This window comes from Sander vitreus, chromosome 17, assembly GCF_031162955.1.
Source record: "Sander vitreus isolate 19-12246 chromosome 17, sanVit1, whole genome shotgun sequence".
NCBI lineage: Eukaryota > Metazoa > Chordata > Actinopteri > Perciformes > Percidae > Sander > Sander vitreus.
Genome location: NC_135871.1, coordinates 5,509,839 through 5,531,625, shown reverse-complemented (window position 1 = coordinate 5,531,625; position 21,787 = coordinate 5,509,839). Strand labels below are relative to the sequence as shown.

The 21,787-nt window shown below is 42.2% G+C and overlaps 1 protein-coding gene across 1 annotated transcript in view; it reads left to right on the top strand.

The window, feature by feature from the left end:
* Positions 1-10,619, top strand: part of LOC144532780 (uncharacterized) — a 77,058-nt gene extending 66,439 nt beyond the window's left edge. Inside the window, exons 4-6 of the mRNA XM_078273717.1 lie at positions 180-286; positions 10,149-10,240; positions 10,347-10,619. Of these exons, the coding sequence (XP_078129843.1) occupies positions 180-286; positions 10,149-10,240; positions 10,347-10,619 (472 nt within the window). The remainder of the gene's footprint in view (positions 1-179; positions 287-10,148; positions 10,241-10,346) is intronic.
* Positions 10,620-21,787: the final 11,168 nt, after the last annotated feature.

Below are 21,787 nucleotides of genomic sequence, written 5' to 3'. Positions count from 1 at the left end.
TTATTCACTTTTTTAAACACTGCTATTATTTTGAACACAACTGTACATACATTTATGAAAACTTAAAGCTCATGTATCAATAAAAAGACTCCAAATGGATAGAAAGGCCATTGAGCTGTTTGCACTGGTTTGATTTTTTGATTTGATTAGTACAACTTTTTTTTTTTGATTGTTGTTAGTTGTCCTGTGTTAGTTGGAAAGTGTGTCACAGCTCACATGGAGGAGAGCGGGCAGATGCAGCTCGGGAGACGTTCTCTGGAGCAGCAGGGAGTGAAGAGGATGGACTGTTAGACCCAGCCCGCTGTTCGGCTCTTTTTCTGTAACCAATGCATCACAAAAGCACAGCAGACCCAGCAAGCCGGCAAACCAGTGGACGACTGGCTAAATAGTTTGCTAACTCTGCCATGCCCCACGCCACACCGGTACACACGAAAAACGAGCGGACAATGTTGTCATTCACCCGGCGATAGCAATGTGCTTTGTGTGGATGAAGCATGAACTTGTTAAATTTGACTCATTTAGCGGCTGGCTCTCTGCCTCGTAACATTACTGCTTGTTTGGCTGTTACTGCAAAACCTCACCTCTGTGACTTCAAGTCAGTTTACACCGAAGTTAGCATAAAGAGGGGGGGATGTTTTTTGATCATGCACAAAACAAAAAACAAAACATACAAAAATTAAACCAATACCATGGATAGTGCCACAACACGTATTATTGAAACAATATTCAATGGAAAATAATATCAAGATGAAATAACATGGTGTCAACATAAAACACAGCGCTTTCAAGCCAGGGAGCGGAGTTCACATCCCAGCGAAAACAAAGTACTTAAAACGCCTGTTCATTCCTCGGGAAAAGTTCTGTGGTATCTTTAGCTTCGTTGCTGTGGTGCTGTGTGGAAGAGGAATTCACCGACACTGATCTTGATTATAAAAGGTTTATTACATCAAGTTTTTCAGCATCATGACGGGTCCTACGGAACCCAGAGAGTCACAGTCCAGAAATGCACTCTGTCTTGCTGCAGCAAGAACATGGTTTATAAGGGGTACGTTTAGGTAACATGTTAGATAAAGTAAATTGATGTGAGTTGGCAAGTAAAGGTCTGAGTCCCTTTGAGGTCAGAGTCTCTTTGGGGGGCTCCAACACTACACATAAAAGCATTGATCCCACTCAGCCACCAATCACAGAATCAAATAGAACATTCTCTTCAACACATCACTCCACTGAGAGGAAAATCATTAATCTTAGGTCACTAACACAGTGCTCATAATATCTCAGCACATTTGAGCTTTATACAGACTTGAACCTTATAGGCCATTCAGATACCACAAGTGTTTTAATCAAAAACTATTATTGTTTTGGTGCGTAAACTTAGCTGCCGTCGCCTCATGACGCTCACTTTTTCTCGGCTAAACTAATCTACGGCCTAATTTTCAATGAAAAATAAAATCTTAGAAATGTGGGAACATAGGCACGCTCCGGCTGATACGACAGATCTCTGTAGCCGGCATCACGGCGCTCCGTAGCGGCTAAACACAACTACCAACTGCAGCTGATATGACGGAGCTCTGTAAACACAACTACTCCTGCTGCTCAGATTTTATCGTTCTTTCGCACTATACTGTGCGACTGTTCATGCAGCACTTTACTTAGTTTAAAATATTTCTATTTTAGGTATATAATATATGGTGTATTGGTGAAGTAACACTGATCACTTTAAGAGGGGATACATTTTGTCCCTACAGGGGATACAAATAATTCAGCAGAGGTAGGGATATATTGACCAGAAAGGGGAGAAAAAAACGCATCCTCCCGGAAAATCACACACTGCAGACAGGTAAAGACAGGCCTGTATTGTACCAACATATTAAGCAAACCCCTATCAGGTGGTTTCTTTCCAGTTGTTTTGGTCTAGTTCGATTACTGTCTATCACACTAGCCCAAATTAAATGAACCAAATGGGAAACACACCAGTGTTTTATTAAACTGCAATGAACAGGTTAGGTGTGAAAGCACCCATAGTTCTTGAGTTTAGTTCCTGGGGCTCCTTATTTCCTGGGAATATTTGATTAAAAAAAGGCTGTAAAAGGGCTTGTTGTTGCTGGTCCAAAGGTAACGCAGTACAGAGAGATAACTTGAATTACAATAGAAAGACATCCGTATTCTCTGTCCCATTCACCCTTCTCGACTCCCTCTGTCTCTAAATGTTAGAGATAGAAACACAAGAAGCTGGATAAGTGCTGTATTGTACTCACTAATCTTCTACAATGAAAGTACTGTAATCACCTATAACCAAAAATAACACTGCTAACAAATACCAATAAATGGCAAACAGTCAATGTGCTCCCAGCTCGGCTATGCAAATGTGAATTGAGCCCCTCATCTGAGCAAAGCTTTGTTTACTCAAAACCAAGACGGATGAGCTAACATTCCTCCTGCTACTCTGCCACTATTGGCAAAACAACAGCCCCCTGATTGCAAGCTCTGTTCATTTGCATTGGACACATGGTGGAAATGAGATTCCCATGGTGATGGATGGGCTCAGTCTCCATGCTATTTAAACAGGCTGACTGGAGACCTGTGGGGGGCTGTTTCCAGCTCCACACAATCCCAGTTTCTATATCCACTGTGACCTCACAATCCCTTCTCAATATAATAGACTTGGAAAGGGAATTGCCACTATGGTTGACTAATGCTGTGTTACCACGCTGATTTATTTAGCAAAATAACTTGAGAATGATACAGATAAATAGAGATGGCTTTAAAGCAACACTAAAGCACTTTTCTGCGTCGCTCCCCCAACAGGTTTGAAGCGGAATTGTCCGCGTAATGTCTCATTATGTCTCGTTCGAACTACAGATCCGCTACCCGATCTGGCAAACTTGCATAGTGCGGTTATAGCCGATAGAGGGCCACAAAGTGAATGCAGAAGTGCCGTTCACCCTGTTACGAGTTGATGAACCACTGAAACATTATTTTGGTGCAAGTTTGCCAGATCGCGTAGCAGATCTGTAGTTCAAATGAGACATAAGAATAATGGTAACGGTAATGGACAATTCCGCTTCCAACCTGTAGGGGGACCAAAGCGGAAAAGTGCTTTAGTGTTGCTTTAATTGCTCAGCTCTCTTCTAAATGCAACAACTCGCTCGTCTGGATGCATGCGGACGACTCATATCACTGCAAATGAGGCTGCATTTAGGGCTTTCATATCAGCGCAATGCTGGGGGCTGTTCATCAACAATGTTTGCATCTCAAAATGTGGCTGTGACTTTTAATATGTGTCCTTTCCAAAATACTAAAGATCTTTTTGAAAGTGACTAAGGCTGTGTTCACACTGCCTGTCTCGGTCCGGCAAAAACGCAGGTCTTTCCATTCATTTTGAATGAGGGTAGTGCGTTTAGGCTGCGGGGGTTGCCGCAAATAAACGCTCAAATAAATGCAGCAGGCCTGCGGCGAAAAGTTGAGACCCACTCAACTTTTGGAAAAACACAACCCCACGTCACGCTGCGGTGGCCAATCATAACGTATCATATCGTAACCCGAGATCAGACTTGTCAGAGTGTTTTGTGCTCTGGTTTGAGGCGGTGTGAGAGTCCCGTACACTTAATGGACTGTTTCATTGACACTCCCCCTGCCGCACCACCCTGCGGAAAAACGCCAGATCACTTTTCTTGGTGTGAATGGCTACTAACCAATTCATGGCACAACTTGTTCTATTTGGAACTGAAAAAATCTAGGTAACTTTCACATTGTTGTACATTTCCTGCAAGTCAAGGATAACAGGAGCTACCGGGTGGCGGTTTGACAAAGCCAGCTATGTTGCTACAAATAGTGGTTAGAGTCTGTTGATTGAGTGAATGATTAGTGGATTGTTTAGTGTTTGGCACTAATTGAAACTCAGCAACATTTTAGCAAAATGTGTTATGTTTAGCAGATTTCCCTGACGATGAAAATTTAGGCAAACACTGCAGTTAACACCCATTTAAATGGACCAATTACACCATTATGAGTACTGTGTATGGAGCAGCAGCAAAAGTTTGGCAGTGAGAGAAAGAAGGTCTATATACCTTAGTGATCCACCGAGTGCTGATATTGTCCTGTTTTGTGCTGACCATAGGCCTTTCAACCTGGCACACTAGCACTTATATTTGTTCCTTTTGGCTAGTTCTATTGCATCTCTGACATCAATGTGTTTGTATCCAAGCAGACAAATGCATTACAAGATACACAGTAGCACTAACATTAGCTGTTGTTGTTAATGGTACAATGTTAATGCCTAGTATTGCTGTCAATAGCCCAGTAATGAGGGAATCCACTTCATTCCAACTGTAATCAATAAGAGTGTTGTCTGAATGAGGCCAGTGTGGCTGCAGGCCAGATGGATAAATATCTCTGTACTGAGCCTCTATGGCACACTGGTGTTTTATACCCTAACATAAAAATAAATAAAAAAACTTGTCATCAAAGCAAACACAATTTTCACTGCTTGCGCAGTTACCGGACGGTTATACTGGATGGGAATTGTTAGAGTGTTACACATCAAAGGCCCGGATTGACAGCCAGTGTATAGTGTGAGGATAACAAAATAAAAAATAAAAAGTCCTTAAAGGGGAAAATGGATCGCTTTCTTGTGCGGAGAAAACCACAATTAACCAGTGCAGATAACCCAACACCTAAAGAAAAGAGAAAGAAAAAAAACGTAACAGTAACATGAAAGGTACCTGTCTAATAGCTTTAGCTGGACTGGGGATGTCAACAGCCCTTAGCGTCATTTGTCGGGAGAAGTATTGCTAACATAGTGCCAAGCAAGCTGAAGAGGCACTTAGAAACCAATCATCAACCTTTCACGTTGAGAGAAACTTGGCTTGGTTTGGCCAGGGTGAAAGCACAAAACCCAAATATTGTGACAAACCACTGTATTTTGCATTGAGAGGCATTAGTTGCCATAACCATACCCCCCGAGTTGGCTGAGGTGCTGGATCAGGATTCAGGGGGTGAACATTAAATCAAGGCCCCTAAAATCTTGCTTCTTTTCCCAACTGTGTGCTGAGATGGAAGCTGACCACCAAAGCCTTGTCGTCCACACAGAGGTACATTAGCTTTCACAGGGGAAAGTCTTGTCCCTTCTTTATGAGCTTCGATGAGAGCTTTTGGAGTTTTTTTCAAGTGAACACGCGTTCCCACAAAGACAAGCTCGAAGATGAGAGTTGGTGCGCCAAGCTGGCTTACCTTGCAGACATATTTGGGCATCTCAGCGAGTAGAACACCAAGCCTCAGGGCAGGAATGAAAACATTTTATCTTCCACAGACACGTTTCAGGAGTTTCTGTGCAAGCTTATTCTATGGAACGAGGCTTTGGAATAGGGCTCCATGGACATTGGCATTAGTCGTGCCATGGAAAGCCTGTATTTGCCGAAAACCTTGAGACATTAAAAGAGAGATTTGAGCGCTATTTTACACATGTGGCCGACTTTGCGGACTATGACTGAATTTGAGACCTATTCAATCAGGACTCCTCAACAGAAAAGTTTATTTTGTAAGAAAGAGAGAGGAATGCACAGAGCTGTGTGGACCACACAATGAAGCTCAAATTAAGTGATCTTAAACTTCATCAGTTTTGGTTGGCTTTGGCAGAGAGTACTCAACCATCTCCCACCATGCTATTAAGCAACTTCTTCTTTTCCCTACTACCTACCCTTTGTGAGTTGGCATCCTCTACCCTGGTTTACATGAAGAGCAACAGGGGGTCATGCCTCTCTGTTGAACAGGACTTGCGATTGGCCCTCTCTTCAGTACCACCAAGGATTACAAAAATGCCTGACAAATGCCTCAGTTACATTTACAATTTCAACAACATTTCTTCTTGTTTAACGTAGCAGCTAGTTTTCATTCTCAATGTATTGTAATGTAATTTTAATTGCATACTTATTAGCTTTGTCTGTAAAACGGGATTACATCTTCAGATTACATCACACACACACAATGTTTCAAATTAATTTATTTAATTTTCATCATATTTCATTATATAGTTGTTATCAAATTGTACTTGGCATTAGTTAATAAAAATAAACTTTAACAGAGTGATGTGAGTGATAACATGACTATTTTGGACTGATATGAATACAGGTGTGCCTTGAGTTTTGCTTGCATTTTGGTGTAACTTGGGCACAAAAAGTTTGAAAACCACTGCTCGATTTGAGCTTACAATGAGTATATGTGAATATATATATTTATTTGCAAGAAAATGTACTAACCCACAAACACTCAGGCATGTGGCCTGCGTAGAACTGCACAAGGTCTAAAAGACATTTATTTTATTTATCGCATCTGTGCTCAGTCACAAAGCGATCAATCACAGGCACAACAACCGTTTCATTTCCTGCAGCACTATAACACCATTGTTTTAGGCTAAGATTAATGGAGCACCACATACAGCACACACAGTACACTTACACAAACATCTACACAAAGAAACACACATGTGCACACTCTGTTGGTGTTGACCTGCAGGCTGCAGGGGAGGGCAGTGGAAGACAAAGAGACAGGTAATTTGAGGTTTAAGATAAGAGATAAACAATTTTGTAATTAGCATTGTATCACTACATTAGCTAAGATACACAATGTCAGATGCATGCTATTAAATACACACAGGCTAATTGTATCTTTGCAATGTCATACATTTAAAAAAGGCATACACACATACTCAGTGCAAGTGAAAACTTTAAACCCACAGCCAGTGTGGTCAGTGAGATAACATTGTTATAGCTCAAAATAACTGTTTGAGGACCAAAGAGGTCAAATTATCCAATATTTTACATAGGAGATAAGTACAAGATACAAGAAAAGTCAAAAAATTAATACAATTTTGTTTGTTTTTTTCTTCTTCTTCTTCTTCCTAACCCCATATCTTGTGACCCTTTGGAGGGGCCCCGAGCCCTAGGTTGGAAACACTGGAACAAACTACCAATCCGTAAAGGAGGAGGATAAACAAGCTCCGCTTTAAGCTGTTACAACAGAAAAATGCTACTTACACCTTCATGCATCACAACAATATTTGTTAAACAATTGAATAATATTGTATATGATATTTATCGGTAACAAGAGGCAGATTACTGCAGAATGATTACTTGTACATTGTGCAATCGTATATTTTGCTGATACTTGGAGGTGCAATGTATAGTTCCTGGCCACATGCTCCAAAAAATAGGGGGCAGCATTTCACCTTGTGCAAGAATTCCATGATTTACTGATTGCAGCGATGACACTGTTCAGGATTGTGTAGTTAGACAGACAATAAACCTTGCAATGTCCTAAAAAACCTCAGCAGAGCACACAGAGACCAACAACCCCGCAGACAGGAGGCACAAGTGTAAACCTGCTGTACCCAGAGTCTTTCTCGGCAACGCCCGCTGTCTTGTCAACAAGCTGGACAACATGAGACTGCAGATTACCAACTGCCACACTGATAACTGGCTGCAAGGAAATAACATCACACACTTAGCTCTCGAGCTAGCAGGCCAAAAAACAAAACTCTGCATTGCTTCGCCACCTACATGAGGGCTCTAATCTCTGCCGGGATGGGGCTAGAGTCTCCAGGGACCCATCCATTGCAACAGTCTCTTTAACTCTGACTCTTAGTTTGAGTGTAGATCTTAATTTTAGTTTTAGGTGTAAGCAGCTAACTGTTGTACTGCTAACAGTGTATCATGTTGGACTGAGAGCAGACTGGACGCTACAGTGACTCACTATCGCCTCTTGAGGTACAATTGGTATTACAAGACAGGACGGGCCAGGCTTAGCATGCTCATTTCACTAGATATCTCTGCAACACAATCCGTAGACTTCTTTGACATAACGTCAAAACTGTTACTTCTGTTGACTTCTGGCCATATCTTACACATTTAAGCACCTTTAAGTGAATCTGGATACTTAAGATCTGAATACTTCTTCAGCCCATAGACTGTATAATAATAATGGAAAAACCTTCTGGGCCTGAAAATTGAAGCCAATGCAGAAGTGCCTTAAACCTGCATTCAAAAAAAAGATGGCGACGCTCATGTTGCCAAACTTGAGGCTTCAAAATGGCAGTCCGCAAACCAATGGGTGCCGTCAAGGATGCCACGTCCACTCATTTTATTGTTTTATTGTCTATGCTTCCACCACTGCTGAGACCACAGTGGCAGTGGAGCAGCGTTTTGTCAGATACTAAACCATGTGTGTGGGCTGCTGTTGTTAACTTTGCACACCATTGGCTGTGGTCCTAACCAGCATTCAGCTCTTCAGCAGGAGACTCCACAATCAATACACTTAATCTCACACAAATAAATTTGCACACAGAGGATATGTCATTGGACCGCCTGTGTGTGCAAGTATGTGTGATCCCTCCCAGGTTGTAGTGTAGTATACATAAGACAAAATATGATTCTGAGTTTGGGCTATAAACCTGAATTAAGTCACATAATTCCCCAACAAAACAAAACTGACAGTTGATACAATTATTGAAAATATATTTTGGCCACATCATCTAATACTGCAGAGAAGAGGGAGAAATTGAGATGGGAGCTGCATAGAGTGATGCAGACAATGAGAAGCATGACTCATCAGTTTTCTTTCTCATTAGAAGTCTTGTGTGTGTGCGGAGATGTTAAAATGTTTAGGAGGCTTCTCCAAGCCGGGGCTCCCTCTCACCTTTGCCAAGTCTCATTTTCTAACAGTAAGGAAGTGACACAGAGATGTACCTGAGGACACTCTGAAATAACTCAGAGTCACATCTAAAAGCATTTAGGATGCTAATGAATGCATCCTTCATGAATCAGGAGAACTCTGTCTGAAAGTCTGATATGCTCTCAGAATATTTCTTATTCTGCAACCTTGTTTGCTATTTCCTCTCCTTTTCCTCCCACACAGCTCTTACTTTACTGTTTAACTGGCTGGTGGTGGTGTTAATTTGTGCAACTTTCAATGTTTTTTAACTTGTTTATTTAAGTTGTACATATAAAAATATGCTTTTTGCATTTGCTACATTAGCTTAGCTAGCAAAAATTAGCAAAGAATATGACAGAAAAAATAGATGTCATTAACAGAAAGTTGTAATGATCAATGCTTCCCTCTATAACATTTACATGTACAAACCTATACCCTAGCCACATTTTGTTTGCAGTGCTTTCTCTGTTTGCGTGTTTGCCACTGTGACAACGTGATCGTATAGTGCCATCATGTACATCCCCTTTATCCTGGATACTGGCACTGAACACTGATGAGATACCATGCAGATAGTCCATATCCACAACATTCCACTTCCGGGATTGCTCCAGTGCTGCCAGAAATTCCGCCAGATCACGCTCTTTTCGCCCCGGATGTCCGTTACCTTCTGGTTTCTTTGTGTTGGCATTCCAATATCCGGTGGCTTTATGAGGAATATGGTTAACTGCTCCCCAGATCTCTGCAGGGTAAATCCAGACAGCTAGCTAGACTATCTGTCCAATCTGAGTTTTCTGTTACACGACTAAAACAACTTTTGAACGTACACGTTCCACCAAAACAAGTTCCTTCCCGAGGCTATTTTGCAGCGGCACCGTGGCTCTGTCGGGCACTTAGCGCTGCACATGATGATTGTGATTGGTTTAAAGAAATGCCAATAAACCATAGCACGTTTTTCTCCCAACCCGGAATTCTGTGTGGACTAGCCAGACCCTTCTCCGCAGCATTGTGGAGGAAGGTCTGGCAATGCAAGACTACAAGGCAGTCAGATGAACTGCGGAGGTCAGAAATTCAGGTTTATAAAATCTGTAGAATTCAACAAAACACAAAAAAAATATTTTGTTTAAAAGGTCTAAAGGGTCCAGAAAGGTATTGAAGATGGTGGGATTATATGCAAATTTGCAGCGCTCAAGTGAGTTGAAAATGTCAAGACCTGGTGAAAAATGCGTGCTTATGCCAGGGTTTTACGTGCGTTACCTTCCGCTTTATTTGTGTTGGCATTCTAAACGCTGGTTGATTGTCATGGGTCAGTGTCTGTTTCCCTGTCCTGCCTGTTATCCTCTCCCCTTTTCCCTGTGTGTGTTGTCTGTGTGTTTGTCTTCACCTGCTGTGGCGAGAGGCGTGTCTGGGTCAAGAGGCGTGGTCATTCTCTCCTGCTCCGTTTCCAGCTCAGCTGCAGCACATCTCCACTAATCACCCAACAGTTATCTACCCGGGCTGTTCACCTCTTCAGCGCCAGTTCGTTGCAACCATTCATGTGGTAACTTGGCTCCAAAACCTACTAGCGATTCCACGCCTAGCATCTCGGCTTTAGCGCTGTGTTTGTGTTTCCTAGTGCTTGGCTCACATGTTATCTCTGTGTTCAGATTCCGTCTCTGGACTTGCCTGCCGCCTGCTCGCCTCTCCACCCCGCACTCATCACTGCCTGCCTCTCCACTCAAATCTCCTCGCCGCTCACCTTGTCACTCGTCTCCCCGTATAAACACCTGGGTGAGTCAGGACCGGACTCTCTTCGCAACCTCCGTCGAGGCTCAGTCTGTCCAGCCACACGCTTGCCTGCCTCCAGCTGCGCCCCCACCTGGAGCCACTCCACCTGCACCATTCCTGCCTATTCCAAGTTTGTTCAAATAAACATCTAAACTGCGCCCCTGTTGTCTGTGTGTTTGTCTGAGTTCTGGGTCAAAATACAAAAACATAACATTGATTTATGAGGACTGTGATTAACTGCTCCTCAGATCTCTGCAGGTTTAATCCAGACAGCTAGCTAGACTATCTGTTCAGAGTTTTCTGTTGCACGACTAAAACAACTTTTGAATGTACACATGATCCACCAAGACAAGTTCCTTCCAGAGGCTATTTTGCAGAGGCGCTATTTCGCGTTGCGACCCCAAGACAATTGTGATAAAGAAAAGCGCAGTGGCGATCTGGCAATGCAAGACTGTCTCTCCCCAGACACACTGATGCTCAGATATTGTTTAGCAACGGCACCTCTTACAATATCGGAGAAAATGATGATTTGAAAATGTTGTACTGCACATCCCTATCAGCTGCTTTCCAGTTAAACTGCAGGCTGAGGTCAATGTGATAACATACGGTGGGAGGGCTTCATACTGCATTATACTGAGACAGGGAATGAAAGGGTCCAGGGACTTTCCTTTTGCCAGCCTAAGCACTTTGTGAAGCCCAGCTCTGTGTGGTAATTGACTGGACTCTTCTTAGTCATCTCTAGGTTGCTAATTACCGGCTCTCGTTAATGACTACCTGCATTAGATGTAATCATATGAATAAAACATCCAGTTGTGAAGAAAAACCAAGGTCATTTATTGGGTCTTTACAACCTACTGTTTTACTTTCTTCTGTAGATGTGAAGAAGCATTCTGCAGCACACTAACGCAAAAACAAGCCAAGCCCAAAAAACGGTTTTTGTTTTGCAATCTGTGTCCGTAATAAGCTCTTATGTCACAATTGTAATTGCTGCCAGCAGACCAGGTCTATAAAAATATAAGTAAGATTTGTAACTATTTGAAATCTCTTCATTATTTTTGATTTACTCTACAGTATTTAATGCACATTTGCAGTAGCATTACTGGTGTGTCTTTCTTATGCACAACAGTAGAAATAGCCTACTGTCACTGCTGTTTGTGATTGCTTTTTGTTTTAAATTAGTACTTGTTCCACACATTTGTAAGTTCTATCTAAACATAGCAACAGAGATGACCAGCGCATGCACGCATACTCACACACACAGATATTAGCCCTATATGTGATTAGGAAACGGCTAGTATGGATTAATGGAAGTACATTTCCAGGATAATTGCCTGACATGTCCCTCACCTTCTGCTCTCTGTGTGTTGCCGTTCTCAAACTGCATTTGCATCAGGAAACAACAACAAACTTCGAGCTAGCAAGCTACACGCTGAAATGCTTGGTTCTTTCAGGTAATGATTGTAAATATTTACAAAGAATATGTTTCCGGCATTTACTATCTAACTGGGGCGTTTTGGGACCGATTGTTGGGATTGCGGGGGATGAAGTACACACGGCCATAGACTGGTAAGCGCAAATTATGTTTAACCATGTATCCAGCAAATATAAAAAGCTCATGTTACTGTATTGTGTGAACAGTTAACTTCATTTAATATTGTATGTGGTGTTTTCTTTTGCAGAGTGCAAATGATTGTGATCGGTGAGTGTTTTTTTCTCCTATCCTGGAATGTATGTGTAGTGTCCTCCTCACTGTGCATGCCATTGCCACTGCCGCCGACACCACCACCACCACTATCATCAGCCACGGGAGCTGATGAAGGTCCTGCTACTGCCGAAAACATGTCTTTTCACTTTTCTCTTTTATTTGAGCCGCTTGGGTCTTTAGATCATTGACATAAAAGAAAGGTTTAGATTTGTCTTGCTCCGTGTACTTCCGAGTTCTCCTGTCACCGTGTGTTTATCTTTCGCGCCGGGCCCCGCACTGTTACGGACTAGTCCATTTCATTGTGAAAGTAGGGGGTGCAAGCCGGGCGCCTGCAGCTGCAAGGAGGGCGCCGATTTGCCAATTCCCCACACAGTGAAATGATAGATAATAGAAAACTGCTTCGCGGCGCAGAGGTGAACTGTCCCCCGCGCGCCCCTCCCTTTTTCCCCTTCTCACACACAGCTTCTGTACACAGCACTTCCAGCAAGCAGGGGCGCCTGCAGCTGCAGGGGGCGCCGATTTGCCAATTCCCCACACAGTGAAATGATAGATAATAGAAAACTGCTTCGCGGTGGAGGATTTTTTTTTTTTTCAAGTGCTCATGGCGCCCCCCCATGACTCATGATAAAATGCTGCCCGGGTCGCTCGTGCCAAAAACCGCCCCTGGGTCTGGCAATGCAAGAGTAGTAATTCAGGTTTGTTTTTGTTTAGAGCTTTCAAAAAAGTTAGCGTTTGAGAACGAGCAGCAGGCACACTACGAGATCAAGTGTAGGAGTGTATGTTTGTTTGTGTGTCTGAGAGAGACAGATACAGAGAGACTCATTGGATAACCACTGTATTGTGAAGCCAATAGTATCCTCTAGTATAGAGCCTCATAGACTGAATGCTAACTGAAGTTAGCGTAGTGGCTCGGTTGCACAGATAAGCTAAGCAGAGCTAAGCGTTGCTAAGCATGGCTACATCCATACCTCCTGATGAGTCTCCACTGCCCCGCAAAGTAACATCGCTGTTCAGGAATACCAATAAGGAAATAGCTGATCTCAGGGAAGATGTTCGTCGGATGTCCGAGGAATTAAAGAATAAGGACGCCCTGCTGGCCGCCTGTTTTGATGTAGCCCATGATCAGTCGTTGCGGATTTCAAGTCTATTGGCGACCCTCCAGGATACGGTGCACTGGGACCGGTCCACCTGTCCACGTCCGTCCTCCTGCTCAACGCCGACCGTCAGGCCGTCCTGGACTGAGGTGGTCCACGGCCGGAGGAAAGCCGAGGGTGGGGCTGCATTGCCTCCTGCCCTCAGCCTTTCCAACCGCTTTGGTGCCTTGTCGGAGCTAGATGCCGACCTGACTGGCTCACGCTCGATGACCGGGGTTGGTGAAGTGCCTGTTGCTACCTGTTGCATCCCGACCCTCCCAGCAGAGGCTGCCATGATTCCTCATGGCTCGGTGCCCGGTGGTTCCAGAGCTCGCCCCGGTGCGCAGCCGGCTCCCCAGCAATCACCACGGGGGAGGACTGCTGCACGACCGGCTCACCGGATGTCGTTGCGGGAGAGTACTGCTGCACGGTCGGATCACCGGTTGTCTTCGCAGGAAGGGGCTGCTGTCACGCGCCAGGAGCTTCTACAGGATGCGGGTGAGGTAGGCCTACTATCTCCTACTTGTCAATGTCCATCTGGTGCTGTTGCGAACTGTTGTCCTTTGGACGCTGGCCGTTCATGCCAATAATCATTGGTGACTCCATCACCAGAGGTATGTGGTTTTTTAATGCCGTAACACATTGCTTCCCAGGAGCCAAAGTTGTAGACATCCTTGCCAAAGTTAAGGCCCTGATACCATCCCTCCTGATTTCCATAAAACGCATCGTGGTTCATTGTGGACACAATGACATGTCCTGTGAGGAAAGTGAACGCACAAAGCGAAGCTTCAAATCTCTCATTGACACTGCCTCTCTCGATGCCCACTGCCATCTCTAGGTCGTGGATCATGCCTTTTTAGCAGACTACTCCAACTTGACTCCTGGCTCCAGTCTACATGCAACATTTACAATGTAGGTTTTATTGACAATTTTAATCTGTTTTGGGAACGTGGCGTGCTGTTTGGCAGGGATGGTATTCATCCAAACACACGAGGCAACCAAATGCTCTGTGGGAACTTGCACCATGCCCTGCAAACACCGACTTTTAAATGACTGTTTACATACTGTGGACATGTGCACATGCACGCTTCCACAGATGAGCTCCATCCACAGACCAGCTCCACCATCCCAGTCAGAATCAGTAACAGACAAGACGGATCGGTGAAGTCACTATATAACAACAACTACTTAACTGCAAAGACAATGAATTTAGTATCTATTTCTTGTCAACCACAGTCTGTCACAAAAAATGAGACAGCTAATAACTTTAACACACTGACATTTGCACTACTAAACACTAGGTCCCTGGCAGGCAAATCATTCTTAATCAATGATCTTATTATTAAGCACAACCTTGATTTTATGTTTTTAACTGAAACCTGGTTTGACAATAATAACAGCGCTGCTGTCCTTATCGAGTCAGCCCCCCCCCCCTGGCTTCAGTTTTATGAATGAGAATAGAGTTAATAAGAGAGGAGGTAGGGTCGCTATTTTGTTTAAAAACTTATTCCTATGTATATTAGTATATGTATATTTCCGTTGGAAATTTTGCTTCCTTTGAGTATGTGGCTCTTCAGCTAAGGTCCACTAATAGAGCTATATTCCTAAATATCTACAGACCACCTAAGTACTGTGCAGCCTTTTTTGATGATTTTGCTGAACTACTGTCGATCTGTGTTGACTTTGACTGTATAATTATTACGGGTGATTTCAACATTCATGTCGACAACCCTGAGGATAGTACAAAGGAACTGTATTGTATCTTTGATAATTATAGACTGACTCAACATGTGACTACAGCCACACACAACAAAGGTCACATCTTGGACTTAATTCTCTCTAAAGGTTTGAACATTTCCAAAGTTGTGGTGAATGATATTGCTCTCTCTGATCATTCCTGTGTGTTTTTTAACAGCTCTATAACTGCGAAAAAAATTGTTCAAACTAAGGTAATCAGAAAACGATACATAACTGAAAGCACCAGTGATGAATTCATTCAGCTTTTCTCGTCCACAACAGCCCCCTCTGGAGCCTCAGTAACTGAGCTTGTAGATAATTTTAATTGTAGAATGTCAACTATTATTGACACCATTGCTCCCGTTAAGGTCAAAACTATCTCTAGTGAGAAAAAATCTCCATGGAGAAATGTTGCACCTGTAAGATTCGAAAAAAGAGAGTGTCGAAAAGCTGAACGCAGGTGGAGAAAAACTAACCTCCATGGCCATTATGAAATCTATAAAGAGAGACTTTGTATTTATAATGTGGTACTGAGGAGTGAAAGGCGGTCGTTCTTCTCCGAAATTATTGCTAAAAACTTGAATAATTCACGTGCTCTATTTGCTACTGTCGATTAGTTATCAAACCCTCCAGTACCAGTAGCAGCTGAATTTTTGTCCACCGAAGCCTGCAATAACTTCGCCATCTTCTTTAGTGAAAAAAATCAGAAAACAGTCAGTGCATCCATATCAGGTAGAGGATATGTGCTGTCTCAGTTTTTAAGCAAAACAAGACCCCATATGACACAATTTCAAACGATTCACCAAGGTAATCTGGCAGATATCATACAAAATCTGAAAACCTCTTCCTGTTGCCTTGATGTTTTACCAACTGGCTTTTTCAAAAATGTTTCAAATTGTTTGGCTTCAGATCTTTTACAGATTGTAAACATGTCTCTTCAAGCAGGTATCTTCCCACAGGCATTAAAAACTGCAGTAATCAAGCCACTCTTAAAAAAGAATAACCTAGATACGTCACTAATGGACAACTACAGACCTATATCAAACCTCCCATTTTTAAGTAAAGTTATTGAAAAAGCGTTTTTTCAACAAATCAACCTTTTATTGTCCCAAAACAATATTTTGGATCCCTTACAGTCCGGATTCCGACCACATCACAGCACTGGAGACAGCTCTTCTGAAAATTTTTAATGACATCCACTTAAGTACAGATAGTGGCAGAACTACAGTCTTAGTATTTCTAGATCTCAGCGCTGCTTTCGACACGGTTGACCACGACATATTATTAAACAGACTGGAAAACTGGGTAGGCTTTTCTGGAACAGTACTAAAGTGGTTTGAATCCTATTTAAATAATAGAAATTACTATGTGTCAATAGGTAACTATGCATCTGAGCGTACAAGTTTGACATGTGGAGTTCCCCAAGGCTCCATCCTGGGGCCTCTACTGTTTAATATCTACACGCTGCCCCTAGTTAAAATCATGGAAAACAACAACATAAGCTATCACAGTTATGCGGACAACACACAGATTTATATACCCTTGTCACCCGGAGACTATAGTCCAATACAGCACCTGGCCAGGTGCATTGAACAAATCAACGATTGGATGTGCCAGAATTTCCTAAAATTAAACAAAGATAAAACGGAGGTGATCATTTTTGGACCAAAAAATGAACGATTAAAAGTCAATGCCCATCTTCAATCAACAACGTTAAAAACAACAGACAAAACAAGAAATCTTGGCATAATTATGGACTCTAACCTGAATTTTAACAGCCACATTAGGTCAGTAACTAAATCTGCCTACTATCACCTTAAAAATATAGCAAGGGTAAAAGGACTTATGTGCCAACAGGATTTGGAAAAACTTATCCATGCTTTCATCTTCAGTAAACTTGACTACTGCAACGGTGTCTTTACAGGTATTCCTAAAAAGTATATTAAACAGCTGCAGCTGATACAGAACGCAAATAGAAAATAGAACACATCACTCCAGTTCTGAAGTCCTTACATTGGCACCAAAGAATAGATTTCAAAATACTCTTGTTAGTTTATAAGTCACTAAACGGTTTAGGACCAATTTACCTTTCAAATCTGCTACTACACTACGAGCCGCAGAGATCTTTGAGATCATCAGGGACAGGTCTGCTTGCCATCCCCAGAGTCGGAACAAAAAAGGGGGAAGCTGTGTTCAGCTTCTATGGTCCGTACATCTGGAATAAACTACCGCTAAACTGTAGATCAACTCTCTTAAATCAAGGCTGAAGACCTTTCTTTTCGATACTGCTTTTGTTTAATTTTACTATTTCACTATTTTATCCTTTTATTCCTGTATTTAATCTGTTTTTGACTGTTTTAATTTTGTATGAAATGCTTTTTTAATGTTGTATTACCTATTTTTAATTTTGTATTAATTTGTATTGATTTTTAACTGTGTTTACTGTTTTATTGTTTTATGTAAAGCACATTGAATTGCACTGCTGCTGAAATGTGCTATATAAATAAATTTGCCTTGCCTTGCCTTGCCTTGTCTAGCAAACACCAGACAAGCACAATCGCTTCATGCCTCCCCGGAGTTTTCAAACCAAAACCGGGGCAGCAGTGTTTCCAAATGTCTCCGTTTTAGGGGCTCGGTAATGGCGCAGTAGTGCAGACGCAATGCGTAAACTTAATTTTTTGTTTGTTTTTAAACCAAAATGTAGTAATGTAGATGTAGCCTCAGTAAACTGTCAATCCACGTTCCAGTGATGGAGTACTCGAGTCCTGGACTCGGACTCGAGTCCTGGACTCGGACTCGAGAATCTAGTCATATATTCAAATTTGGAAAATGCAGAGAGATGTGCCCCAGATCGTGAAGTTTGCCTACACGGATTTTACATCCAATGCTGGAAAGAGCACTGCTAAATGTTGTTTAGAAAAAAGTCAGTAAATAAACTCCCTTTGCAATTGTGACAGTGGTGTCCTTTTTGTTTAATGTAGACCCTCTTTTGATAGTATATCAGCTCTTTAAAAGGTGCCAGAGTGGAGAAATGTAGGCAGTCTTGGAATTCAACACAGACTCAACCTTGACGACTCGACTTGGACTCGAACACTGGGGACTCGAGACTCGACCCTGACTCAAACTCAGGTAATGGTGAATCGACTTGGACTCGACTCGGACTCTTCTTTGGTGACTCTGACTTGGACTTGGACTCGAACACTGGGGACTTGAGACTCAACTCGGACTCAACAGTTGGTGACTCGACTACAACGCTGCCATGTTCACTGGTTAACTAGAATGTGACACTAAAAGCATCAGCCCACAACATTTACTGTGCATGTTGGACTGCATTGATCTGAAAAGTTAGGACATGACACTGATTATTTAATGTCTTGGCAGTAAAATGATAGTAGCATATTGCCAACATGGATCACCAATAATTTGTTCTCTTGAGTGTATAATATAATAATTTGTTCTCTTGACTGTCTGTTTAAGATGTATGTGATGACCCTGTATGAGTCAGAGAGCCCTTTGCTGAATTCCAAACTCAATATTAGGAGCCTGTAAATGAGACCAATCAAACAGAATTGGATACTAAATCCCAGCACTGAAGTTAGCATAACTTAACTGCTGTAATGCAATTTCCCATTTGGCTTATTGTGTCTCACTGTTTGCAGTCAGCCAGCTGGGGCTCTTGTTGTCGAGGATATTACACGATTGAAGCTGCAGATCTCAAATTGAATATTCCTTTGTGTTGGTGCTGGTGTCACCTCTGCAGAGGTGGCTCGTTCAGGGGGGTAACACTGAGGTTAAGATATAAACTTCTTTTACACAGAGATTACACAATTCTGCCAAAAAGAAGATCTGCCATTACGACAGCTTTGCTTTTTTTTTCACTGAACCAAACAAAAAGAAAGAGATGTGACATGTAAGACAACAGCGTTGGCGTCCAGCGTGCGTTCCATGCCGGCTGTAGCTTTTACACTTCTTTTCACCTGGTTTTAACATCCGTCATGAGCGATCCGATCGTAAGTGGTCAGCTCTAAGTACGTCAGTTCACACCTGGCATTAAAAAATCCACGTTATCCACATGGAACAAGTGACCACTTGTTATCGGATCAATCTTGTTATTCAAAGTATCAATATGCAAACGGAGTTAAAGGGCGTTTCTAAGTCCATTCTTGGCTAACTGCGGAAGTGAAAATGAGGCTTATTTGTGGGCACCCAGCTCCACAGTGATTAAGATTTATAAAACAGAACCAGGTGAACATACTGCTTTATAAATATGACAGACAGAATGCTTACCCCAGCGCCAGCGTCTGGCTGCCACAGTGGCCAACCGAAGGTCTTTGTCTTGACTTGGTCTCAATCCCTCAAAGTCTTGGTCTTGTCTTGATACACTCTTGTCTTGGTCATGGCTTGGTCTCGGTTTATGTGGTATTGACTACAACACTGGTTGAAATAAACCCTTAATTCCCCCATTTACATGTGAAAATATGCTGGCTCTATACATGCTAAAAGAACTGTTTATTTAAATGGAGTCTGGTGAGTTTGGCGAGGGCGATTTCACAGCCGTTTCTGATTAAACAAAAAGGATTTTACTAATAAAAAAGACTATTTCTGTAGCAATCCTTTTCATAATGTTGTCAGACTATTAAAGTGCTCATATTATGTTCATTTTCAGGTTTATAATTGTATTCGGAGGTTGTGTTGTGGTTGTGTATATTTCTGTTGCTGTTTTCTGTTTTGTATATTGATTGTATTCCTGTATGTTTCTGTTTCCTGTTTTATTTTGAAGTTCCTGTTTTCTCCCTTGTGTTGTCTAGTCTTACTTCCTGTCTTGTGTTTTCCCGCCTGTGTGATTGTCTAATGTGCTCCACCTGTTCCCCAGCCCTGGTGTCACCTGTCCTGTGTTTGCTCGTTACCTAGTTTATTTAGCCTCTGTATTCCCTTTGTCTCTTGTCAGATTGTTTTGTGTTTGTATCCTGTCAGTGTGTTTTTGGAATCTTCCCTGTAGACGTTTCTTCCTGTGAGTTTTTCCCCTGTGAGTTTTTCCCTGTGAAAACTAGTGATGGGCGAACGAAGCCTTGTGAAGCCTCTGAAGCTTCTTCCTGATTGTATCGCAAAATGATCCGAAGCATCAAAGCATCAAAAACCACACAGTGACATCTGGTGGTCAGTCAGCAGAAATGACAGCGGCTATGAACTCGACACAGCCAAATGAAGCTTACACCATGAACATAGGAGAGACAGAATGGACACATGCATATGGCATGACATGCCTGAACTTGAATTAAATGACATGAACATGACATGACTGAATTAAAAATATAAAGCCTATGTTTGAATATAACATAATATAATAATATAAATTACTGTGATCAGGATTTGAATGTAAGTATGTTTATTAGGCTAAATATGGATTTAATAAACTGCAGCAACAATTCCATCTTCTACTGCTATGTAGAATTATGTACAGGTGTATGTAAGTAGGCTAATTTCCATTAAAAGGCTAATCAAATAAATTGCAAGCCACACTCATAAACCCTGCGATGTTTCAGTGAATTCTAACGGGCCGTTGGTAAGCACGCAGCGACATGAATCCATGAATCCAGCCAACCGTTCCGGAGTTTCAGTGACGTTCGAAGCTTCGGACGTCATCAGTCACGCGCTTATTTCAATTTGATACAAGCTCCAACACTGCTTCGAACCAGTGTGCTTTGCGGGAGTGATACAAGCTTCGGTGCCTCGGTGTCAAACGTCCCATCACTAGTGAAAACCCTAACCCTAACTTTACACAGAGAAGGTATGCCTTTTAAGCCTTACTGTAGGTTTACCTGGGTAAATATATACTGTAAAGCCAGAGAAAATGCAGGTTAAGATAACAAGGCTCTGACTCCATCTCACAACTTCAGAGGGAAAAGAAAGGAACCTGTTCTGATATTGGTTCCGAGTAAAGCCAGAGGCACGCCTGTGTAAATGTCACAGGAACCATCTGGGTTAGCCTAATAACATCACACAACAATAAATCACAATGTATAAGCCCTATAGGTGCCGTTTGCTCATGTATGAAGGGAGCATTGTGCAAATCCCCACTGAAAAATCTGGCAATATGTCTCCTTAATTATAGACAAAAGCAGAAACCGTTTCTTTGAATCATTGCTTTCAACCATCTGGTGCATCAGGCAACATTTTTATTTAAATAAAATCTACATTTTAAGGCTCTGCAAGGACATTTTCTGTTCTATTCTTATGGGAACAGTTCTACATGCACTTCTGTCTTTGATTCATTGCAGAATTGAGATACACTTTTAAAGTCATGCAGCATGGGATGACAATATATCTAATTGATTTTTCATGTTTCGAAAGGACACAAGAAGATTTATTGCCTTTGCTTTGGCCATGAAAAGCCGAGCCTCGGGGGAATACACCCATACATCTTTTTTCAGCCGAGGTCCACCTAAAGGCTCAGTCTGGCCGCTTGCCTGTCGGTTACCACGGCAACCCCATCCCCTATCCCTTCCTACACACTTGAAGTAAGTGGAGGTGAGTCTATTGAATGGTCTGTTTTCTTTTAATGTTGTTGTGTGTGTATTTTATGTGTGTGAGCAGAAGTGTTTTAGCATTTTGTAACCAAGAAGGGATGTTAAAAATGTTACATACATGGAGAGAATAATTTGCTCGTAACACAATATTATTTACTCTTATTGTTGGGTTTTTAGGGTTCTGGATGCACAGAGGCAGAGACACATTAAGGAAGTTC